This window comes from Sodiomyces alkalinus (genome assembly GCF_003711515.1).
Source record: "Sodiomyces alkalinus F11 unplaced genomic scaffold SODALscaffold_13, whole genome shotgun sequence".
Lineage (NCBI taxonomy): Eukaryota > Fungi > Ascomycota > Sordariomycetes > Glomerellales > Plectosphaerellaceae > Sodiomyces > Sodiomyces alkalinus.
Window position 1 is genome coordinate 469612 of NW_021167091.1, and position 11064 is coordinate 480675.

Sequence of the window (11064 nt, forward strand, 5' to 3'; positions counted from 1 at the left end):
AATACCTATACTTCGGCTACTAAGCGAATAGCTACCCTATAGCAGAGAGGGTATACCGTTACTACGCTAAGCCTAAATTAGCGTACCCCTAAGGCCTAGGATATTATAAAGCTACGGCGTTAGGGCGCCCCCGCCGTTATACCGCTTATACCGGAGACTATAATACCTTTAACGATTTATACCGACTACTAAAAAAGGAGGCTAAGAAGACCCGCGAGGCGTATAAGTACTAAGCTAGGGACTTTAATATTACCCGTTAGACCGAAGCGGTATACCCGCGGTAGCTATATATTTTCCCCCCGATTACTATCGCCTAGGACTAAGACTGACCCCTCCGTAAAGGTAGGGGTTAGCCCCTAAAAAGGACTAGGGGATAGAAGGACTCCCCGATACTAGGCTTAATAAGCGCTTATATAATCCCCCCGCGGGGCCGATAAGGCACCGTAGTAGGAACCCTAAAGCTAGACCCCGGTTATACCGGGTATATTATCTTAACCCCCCCCCCCCCCCTCTTTTAATTAATAGAAATCTATATCCTTTCGTAGAATATAGGGAGGAGTTAGGCATAGCGGGAGCTACCGCTCCGGTACCGCGCCGAGTACTATATAATAGTAATTCAGGAACCCGGCCTTAACCGTTTCACGAAAAACCCCGTATACCCCTCCTAAGGGGTATACCGGCTAATTTAAGGAGGAGGCCGTGCCCTCCTATATATCTATAAAAGACACCCGCTATACACGAGGACGTAGCGGGCCTACTATAATACCTATACGGTTATATTCGGGACCGGAGATAATACCCTTATAATCTAGTTAATCTACTTAGAAAACTATTAATCGGCTAGGATCCTCTAAAACACGCCCCTATAAGATATATTCGATATAGCACCGCTACGGGGCCGATATATCCTTATAAGGGACTTTAACCTATATTACCCCTTATAGTTATAGCCACTGCGGTACTACCCCTAAGCCGATACCCTATTTACCCTTATAACCTAGTAGAACCTTAACCTAGTAACCCCCCCCGGAATAACTATATAGCACTGCCCGGGCCGGCGTGCTAGTAATATTAACCTTATATAGATAATATAACGGCTCCGCTATAACTTTAGCGGCCCGGATAAGACCATTATCGGGTCTAACTACTACTTATAAACGGTCCGAATCCTTATAGAGACGGATACCTTACCGATTACGATAATAATACTACCGCGGGACTTAGCCAGGCCCTGCTAGGTTTAGAAAGACTTTAACCCCTTATAAGTCCCTTAGCTCGCTACTACACGGCTATAGTAGACCGGCCCCCTTATATTACTAGAAGATATCGACTTAGTATTAGATAACCTAATAGTAGACCTTATAACTATAGCCGATAAGTCCGCACCGCGCCGCTATAGGGGTACCCCTAAACGCCTATCTACCCTTTAGTGGAACGCGGAGCTAACCGCCCTTACCTAGGAAGTAAGGCGCCTCCACCGTAAATATATATCTAGGAAGTCCCGGAACCGATAGAATAAATTCTAGGAAGCGGAGAGGCGCTAAGATAAGGCCGTGGCAGTAGCGAAGCGGATATACTAGCGGCACCTACTCTACTCGACCAGGAAGGATAATAGCCTTCTCTAACGGCTATAAAAATAGGTATAAACTAAAAAGGGCGTACCACCGGACCCCTTATTAGTACTACTACTATACTAAGATAATAGCGACTACCTAATAACTATACACGTAAAGAAGGCTAAGGTCCTAAACCGGAAATTCTTCCCCTCCCCCCCCCCCTCCCTACCGCCCCTAAGCCCCTAAGCGCGGAATCCCCCCCGGGATAGGATATCCGCTAAGATATTACCGTAACGGACGTATAGGGGCGCCTTAAGAAGATAAAACCCTAGGCGGTACTAAGTCCTGATAGACTCCTAGTAGGGCTCTTAAAAGTATATAAACCCCCCCTATACTAAAGACTTAGTGCTATCTTTATAGCGTGCCTTAAAACGAGCTACTACCCGAAAAGGTACTACTATACTACTATAATAGTCCTTAAGAAGGAAGGCCGGCCGCCGGCCGACTACAGGATAGTAAAGGGCTAGCGACCGATATTACTCCTTAGTATAATAGATAAGGTCCTTAAGGGGATACTAGCCGATTAGATCGTAACTGTAGCGGAGGAGTATCGGCTCCTCCTAAAGGGATAGATAAGTAACCGGATAGAGCGAAGTATAAAGACGGTAGTATAAAAAGCTATAAAGGCTATAAGGGCGAGCTAGGCCTATAACGGTACTGCTTCGATACTCTAACTAAATATTAAAGGGGCCTTCGATACTATCCCTTATTCCCGCCTTATTAAGGTGCTTAAAAGGAAAGGCTACCCCTAGTAGCTTAATACCCTAATTAGTAGCTTCCTCCGGGACCGTATAACTTAACTACTACTTAATAGCGAAACGGCCACCCTATAGCACCTCTATAAGGGCGTACCGTAGGGCTACCCGATCTCTCCTATCCTCTTTAGCCTTTATATCTCCACCCTATACGAAAAGCTAAAAAGGGTCCCTAAAATAATAGTAGTAGGTTTTACCGATAATACGAATATTATCGCTTTTAGCAGGATAAAGGTATAGACGCGGTAACGCCTCTCCGCCGCGTAAAGGATATACCTAGACTAGGAGATTATAAGCGGACTATAATTCGAACTAGCTAAGTATATCTATATCCCTTTCACGAAGTCACGCTAACCCTTACCCACCCTGCTTCCCCTTAGCGCTACTTCGGTGCCGGCGGCGGAGGCGATAAGGCTCCTAGGCGTTTAGCTTAATAGGAAGCTTAACTTCCGATAAAACACTAAAAAGGTAAAAAGCCGATTAGCTACCTAAATATAGGCCCTCTTAAGGCTTAGCGCGGTAGTATAGGGGTATAGCTTCGTAAACGTAAAAAGACTATACCTTATAGTAATACGGCTAGTAATCGTCTATTACGCCTTAACCGTTTATAAGATAGGGGCCGGCCCCTAGTATAGCCTTATAGCGATATTTATAACGGTATAGAACCGGTGCCTCCGGTTAATAGCCGGAGCCTATAAAGCCACGCCGGTTAGGGTCCTTAAAAAAGAGACCTTTATCCCCCCCCTTAACCTATACCTCTTAAGCCTAAGTGCCCGGAAGGTCCGCCGGATATAAGAAGAGGGAACCGAAGATAAGATATTAGCCAGAGTATACGCCGTAGCGAGAGCTTTAGCGGCACCGAATCGGTACTATAGGACCTATACGGCCCTTGCGTGGATAGCCTAACTAAACGCCCTAATAACCTAGGCTGGAAACACGGCCTTAAGGAAAGCCCTTATAAGAGAATAGGGTTAAACCTAGGCGGAGGTATAGAGGCCCTATACCTATGCCGTAACGGCATTAAGCCGCCCCCCGATATAACGCTCCCTCCGGAAATATAGAGGACTCTTAAAGCTATAGAGTGCCGCACTTACCTAAATCAGATTAGAAAAGCTAGGCCTATAAGCCTTCTTAGTAAAAGTAAGGGTACCGGGATTCCCGATAATAAGGTGCCCTTACGATAATAGGGGGGCAGAAATAACGGAGTATAGAGTGCTTTAGTACTAGGATATAGCCGAGGAAAAGCGTAAAGAGCTCTTCGGCGCTATAGGGAGACTATTTATAACTAGAGGAGATCTATACGATATATTAGACTATAATACCGAAGCCGGAATAATAGCTAAGTGGTTCCTATAGCGGAAAAGGCTTAAGGACTTTCGCCTTACCCTTAAAGTTATAGAGGCTTACGAAAATAAAGATAATACCGAAGCGAGACCGGAGCGGAGACGGAACGGTATAGCGAATTAGTGGATTATCAATAGGGGTCCTATAAGCCGGGACCCCGGCGGTATTAGCTCGGCACTAATAGGGCGCTATTAGTTATCCTTATTTTTATCGCCCTCGGAGGTGCTAATACTACTTTTAACGTACTTAAGGTCTTATAGGGATTAGTTAGCTAATTATTACCACTAAGGGCCGTAATAGGGCTAAAAGGAGGCTACCTATAAAGTATTCTAAAATCAGGTCTATCTTACCCTTTAAACGCTTTATCTAGCGAGATAACTCCTATAACTCCGCCGACGCGGTGCCGCCGCGGCCGTGGCCGGAAGGTAATGCTCGGTTTAGGGCCCGGCTAAAAGACCGGGACGCTATCATTAGGCACTCCTTAGCCTAGAAACTTATTAGTAAGGGACTACCACGGCACTAAAAGAGGACGCTTATAGCAGCGATACCGTTATTATTAGCGGCCTTTACCACTATATACGCGTTATAGAGATCTATAAGATACTATTACTGTTTTTTAGTAGCGGAGGTGACCTATTAAGACGGTTAGGATACACTATTACGGTATACCCGCGGCACCACGGCGGCACTAGCACGACTTATATCCTTATATGGATACCGGCTATTAGTATACTAAAAATAGGCTATACTAGTACCTATAGTATTAGAATAGGCCTCTATATTATCTAGGTATATACCTAAGCGCTTACTATAACGAATATAACTGTCCTAAGTTAGCTATTACGGCACCGCCTTAATACCCCCGGGCTTTATATACGGTATAACACGGATTAAGCCCTTTTTATAACGGTTATAATTATTATTAGTATTAGCGTTATTATTAGGAGAAGATATCTACGACTATTAGCACGCTACCGTAAAGGTATTACTATGCCACGAAAAGAACTTATATTAAGCTGCTATTATTAATTACTTATATATATATAGATTATTATTATACTATCTAATTAACCCCACGCTACCACGCTACCGCGACGCTACCCGCGAGACACTTATAGTAAAACTATAAGGGGAAAACGACGAGAATCCTAAAGGGGTTTACTAGTTAGTATAAGCCGTAACGATAAACCTACAGGACCGTAAACAGGAATAGATCGGGAGGAAACCTATGATAAGGTTATTAGCGTTATAGGAGGAAGAGGGAGGTTTAAGGTATAAAGGCCTCGGGGGATATTAACTATCTAATTCTTATAATAAGGTGGAGTCTTACCCCCCCCTACTTACCGCCGGATATAGCAGGAACCCACCTAGGGGAGGTAGGAGGCGCCTACCTCCCCTACTCTCTTTATTAACCGAGTAGAAGGAATAAAAGGCACGATCCTCGGGGATATAGAGAGGCTAAGGCTAGAGGGCCGTGGCCTCCGTACCGCGGAGGCGTGGCGGCACCCCCTTAGCCCTTACTCCGTCGCTAACGATTAGCTTAGGCTAACCTACTAAACCACTAGCCTACTATACTTCCTATTAGCTATTAGCCTAGAGGTATAATCTAGATATATAGTAGAGACGAATCGGGGCTATATCGGCCCTGTAGCAGTACTACTCCACCTAAGGAAGTATATAGGGGTTTTCCCTGGGTTTTACCCGGGTTTTTCCCCCTATAGCCACCCGAGAAGGACCGTATAGCCTAGAAAGGCTCCTATAGATTAGTTAGGATAGCGGAGTAAGATCGATAATAATAATAATAATAATAATTATAACGATAGATTAATTAAAGGCTATAGCCGTTATGTAAATTAAAGGCTATAGCCGTTACGTAGATTAACACGTGCCGGATTATTAGCGGTTATAGTACCTGTTAGCACCTAGACTCTAGTCGGAATAACCTTACCCTATATACCGTACCGACTACGCGAAACTTACCTTAATAACGATAGCTTAAGGAAAGGAAAAGAGGAAAAGAGGAAAGAGAGAGGAAAAGAGGGAGGTTTATAAGAAAAGGGGGCGGTAAATTAGCCCTAGGAGCTACTATACCTACTAGGGAATAGTAGCCACGCCCGGCCTATATTATAGCGCCTACCCTAGAAAGCCTACGTAGTATAAGAAAGGGAGGTATATAACTATATAAGGGCTACTATAAATAGTAGGTATATAAAGGAGGTTTAGGAATAAATAATAAATAAAGGAAGGAGTAAAGGGGGGGTAGGCACGCCCCCGCCCTTATAAAAGGGAGGGAGGGTATAAAGAGTGCCGCGGCGAGGGGAAAATAACCTTACCGGATCCGGAATAAAGAAAAGGATAGCGGCGAGTAACCGTAGCGGTAGCGTACCGAGGGCGCGTATAACCCGATACGGCGCCTACTAAACTAACTAGCCGACCTCTATTACTTATTAGCCCGGAGGTAAGATCCGGTTTTCGAATAGCGATAAGAATAGGGCCACGGAGCGATACCGTAGCGGCTACGTATAATAAACCTTATATAAAAAGAGTATAGGGGTTTTTATCTATTAACGGTTTCCCCTCGAAAATTAGAGAAAGACTATTACCTAGGTGGCTAGCCTAGCTTAGCTAAGCGAGAGCAGAGTAATAAATAATAATAATAATAATAATAATAATATATTAGAAAATAGCCTAAAGTTTATAAGTACTACCATAAAACCCTTATAGTAAATATTTAGCATTTAAGATATTATTAAGTAATATATATAAGCCTATATAAAGATTTAGTAGGGGTATTTTACTTTTAGTTATATTATATAAACTAGAATATATAGTATTAGATACGTAGATATATATATTATAAAGCTCGAAGTTATTTCTAGTACTTATTTTATAGCTTTACCTATATCTATTAATTTATAATTAATATATTACTCTTTATTTAGGATTTTCTTATATAATATATAGTAATACTAATAAAATTAAATCTCTAACTTCTAAGCTATATTATAGCTTGTTTACTAAACCTATATCAAAACTATGAAGAGAATATTAGTACTTGACTTTTAATCCATATAGGGTTTTATTTTTATAATATTTACTCTTTTAGTCTATAAAATAGCAGGGGTCTAAAAAGCAGAGTTTTGGTGTAAAGTGGTATCCGAAACAGGGGTACGTCCTAGAAGGGGGGTGGGCACTTAATGCTTATGGTGTGTGTCTACTAATTTTTTGGGGTTTTTCTTAAGTTGTTACAGTGCCTCCTGTGATTTGCCGTAGTTCCGGTTACGCTGTATCTAACAGAGCTTGGGCCTTTGTGGCTGGCAACCCACGGCCAGCGCTGTGGAAAGCGAACAAACTGGAATCCGGTGCTTATAATAGCGTAGAATTCGAATCCGATCTCAGACTTGATTTGTATCGATAATACGGCACCTAGGGGTCACTTTTGGCTTGGATGATACTCTTTTGCTGTAAAATTGTAGGAAATATTCCGAGAGTAATAGCTAGTCCTGCTGAGTGCCTTTCGAGTCTCTGGACCTCTGTATATGCTGACGACGGATAACCCATAACGTGGCAGCAATTCCTAGCAGACAGGAGCTCAGCGTGACGAAGTAGGCCTCCGAGTAACACGCAAGACCCGCCCTACAGATGCGTTCACCATCGGTGCCGATGCTGCTATGTTGGTCGAAAACTCTGCCGTAAAACAGATTAAACATGTTGCCTGATATGACCGGCGCTAGGGTCATGTAGCCCCAGTTTTGACTGAGTCCATCCACGCCGAATGCCTCGGCTACAATGGAAGGGAAGACTCCGAAGAGAATGCCATATGCAAGGCCCGAGAGACTAGAAACCACACCCAGCCTATGTGGGTTGGTGATGTTGAAGGCGCATATTTGAGCCACGGAGAGGATGAGACTTGAAATAAAAAGACACCAGACACGACTGCGCTGCAGAACCCTGACTATGACGTCCGAACCGATGCCTGACTTCACTGGTCAATACCACGTCTCTTACAGACAATTAAGTTGTCGCAGCGACTCACCACTCAAGAGTCGACCAGCAAAGCTACATAGAGACAAGATGGAGACATGCATTTGCTGCTGTGACACCAAAAAGCCATTGCTCAGTGTGTTGTCCCAGTGCCGCCAAAGCGCATTGACGTTGTGGCCGGTGTTGCTAGACAGTAGCGTTAGGGGGAGGTTGCGATGATGAATAGGTACGGGGGAATATTGCGCGGAATACAAGACCAGCTAACTTACTTGATCGTCATCAATCCAACACCAGCAAGAATACCCATAATTGAAAATTGCTGCCAAAAATCGAATGTACGAATCAATCGAAATCCACGAATATCTGCACGAGGAGAACGATCCGTATCAATAGTGCTCTGCATAGAAGAATCATCGCCTCGCAAGGTAACAGAGTTCGGCACAAGATATGTCATCTCGTCTGGCTCGGAACTAACGGCCAAGGAAGGGCCTCGGTCTTCGTTCTGAACGACGCGTTCAATTGAGGCCTGGTACCCTGCATTCCTAGCTGCGATAATTGGATCGTGTCTATTAGATAACGTACCGATCTCAGTTGAAAAATCACGAGGGGCCTGGCGAGATACGTGTTGCTTCATAATCTCCTCGGAAGCTCTATGTAGCACTTCGGTGCTTGCTTGGTCAGACTGGGATATGGCATAATAGGCGGAGTGGGGAACGACGCGAAGGAAGAAGACGCCGCTGAAGGTCAAGCCAGAGGTTCCAATCGCAAGTAAGGCGAGAAACGCGCTCGTATCGCTTGGAAATAGTAGGCCCCCAAGGGTGGAAAAGAAAAACGCGCTCAGTCCGAAGGCCGCCAGCGGGAAGGCGGTTGCTGTGCCGCGGTGCCGCGGCCAGTTGAGTGCTGAAGTCTTGACGGCGGCCGCAAAGGCCATGCACGCTCCAAGCCCCGTCAAGAAAGAGAAGAGGCACAAGACAGCGACCGAACCAGTGGCATTATCGTAAGCCTGGTGCAACGGAAAATATCCCAGGCCCAACAAAAGAGCGCCGCAAACAACGGCGGGGCGCGGTCCTCGGTGGTCAACAAACATGCCAATCGGCACTCCTAGGGAATACATGCCCAGATTCCCTGCCGCCCCAACCAGATTGCTCTCGGTGGATGTGAGCTTGAGGCGATCGGCAAACTGGGGCGCCCATGCCGAGTACACATACTAATCGCAAGACGATCCCAGATTAGCAACGAGCGCAAAAAAAATCGGCACAATAGGGTATCATAGCAGGGCGGAAGTTCAGAGCATCTCTTACATTAGTACCACACGCAAGGGATATCGCCGTTGCTGCTATACTTGCAATGATGCGGGATTGGATGAGATTGGGCTGACTGCCTACATTCGCCGTCATGATGGACAGCTGAATGTCACGCAAGAAAAGGGAAACGGGTGTCGAGGCCTACTGGAGGTGATCACAGGCACGTCACGCTCTATGGTCAGCGGACAAACGAAACGGCCTCTACCACCGTTCATTAAGTGCGGCAGACCTTGAACCTCCAGTGAACAGAGACAGGTTAATATATGGCCCGACTGCGAGGATATCACGGTTCAATCTAAGGACTGTGTTTCTATAGGCGTAGTCCTCCTTCTAAAGTACTGTTCAACTTGGATCCTATCCCGTAATTGCCGATAGGTCTATAGTATTATAGGAAGACTTAACAGACTCCTAGTTTATAATAACAGGCCTTTACTAAGTAGAGTATAACCTATAAGTTCTCTTATATGTATTTAAATAGTCTATTACTATTTACTAAACTAGGGGTCTTGGCTATATAGGTATAATATATTATATTATCTTAGTTATATTATACTACTTATTATCTACTTTATCTAATATTAATATATATAAGCCTAGGACTATTATATTACATAAAAGCTATAAGACATATAAAAACTACTATAATAATAGTATAGGCTTATATATTAACCATACTACGAGTATAATACGCCTATTAACCACGGGCGCGTAATAAAAGTAAAATCGATAAAACTACTAAGATAGCGATTATAACTATCGCCTCCCTCCCGGGATACTATTATAACAGTACCGTAATATTAGCGTTATAGTATAGCCGGAAGAGTCGCGAAATATATCGCACGTCAAAATACACTCTTTTGACTCTTCTAACTTAGGGGAAATCTTCGCGTGTGTATATTATATTAAGTTATAACGTGTACAAGACGGTTTACCCTATTTTTATACGGGGCAGTACTCCTCCGGAAGTACTACTCTATTTAGATCCTATCCGGTATTTCACCGTGGGTCTACCCTTATTATTTCCCCCCCCCGAGGCCTATACCCACCACTAAGGCTCGTGCCTACCCTTAAGGCTCGTGCTAATATAACACACCCCCCTAGTTAGAGCGGATCCACTTTTCCGGGCCGACTAGCTAGTTAGAGGCCTCGGTTTAAACCGAATAGCTCTTGATCCTTTTTATTATAAAAAATAGCCTATCTTAAGAATAGTCCTCGAAAAGGCTCTTAAAAACGCTCTTAAACTAATCCTTTTAAATATTTAATTTAATCTTAATCCCCGGCTTCTAATTAGTCTGTTTAGGTTAATCGCCGCCTATTTAATCCTATTACGGGACGCTCTAGAAAAGCTCCTATAATAATAATAACGCGTTTAAATCCACCGCTTATAGGCGTAGTCGTTAGCTATATCTCCCGCGGGCGTAGCCGTTAATAGGTATCTTTTAGTAGTATCTCCGTAGTAATAGCGGTAGGATCCCTTTACTAAGGCGATAGATTAGATATCCCTTATAGACTTAAATAATACCTTAAGATCCTACGCGAGGTCCCTAATCAATAGCTTATTATTATTAATCCTTTACCTATTTATTACTATATATATATAATACTATTCCCGAGTACTAGAATATATCGCGGTAAGGGTATCTTCTACCTAATAATCTACTAAAGCTATCTATAAGAGTCTAGTTTAGACTATACGGTCTTTCTCGGGTAGCTATAGGGGGAAAAACCCGGGATCCCGGGGAAAACCTCTATACTTATCCTTAGTTAGAGTAGTGCCGTTACGGGGCCGATATAGCCCCGGTTCGCCCCGTCTATATATCTAGATTATACCTTTAGGCTAATAGCTAACGAGAAGGGTATTAGGCTATAGTTCGGGTTAGCCTAGGCCGGTTATTAATAAGGGGGCGGGGGCCGAAAGGGTACCGCGGCGTCTCCGCTATATAGCGGCCGCGGTATACTAACTACGGCCTCCCTATATCCCTAGGGGCTATGCCTATTATTCCTTCTATTTAATCAATAAAGAAAAGGCGAGGTAGGCGTTCCTGCCTCCTTTAGGGGGGG

General features: G+C 44.0%; 1 protein-coding gene across 1 annotated transcript; it reads right to left on the reverse strand.

Moving 5' to 3' along the window:
* Nucleotides 1-6806: 6806 nt before the first annotated feature.
* On the reverse strand, nt 6807-9305 carry SODALDRAFT_329439 (MFS general substrate transporter). The gene is made up of 4 exons (XM_028610937.1): nt 9001-9305; nt 7969-8906; nt 7752-7885; nt 6807-7691 (listed from the first exon to the last, which is right to left on the reverse strand). The coding sequence occupies exons 1-4, from the start codon at nt 9094-9096 to the stop codon at nt 7213-7215; spliced, it is 1647 nt and encodes a 548-aa protein (XP_028462633.1). The 5' UTR covers nt 9097-9305; the 3' UTR covers nt 6807-7212.
* Between the last annotated feature and the right edge of the window lie 1759 nt (nt 9306-11064).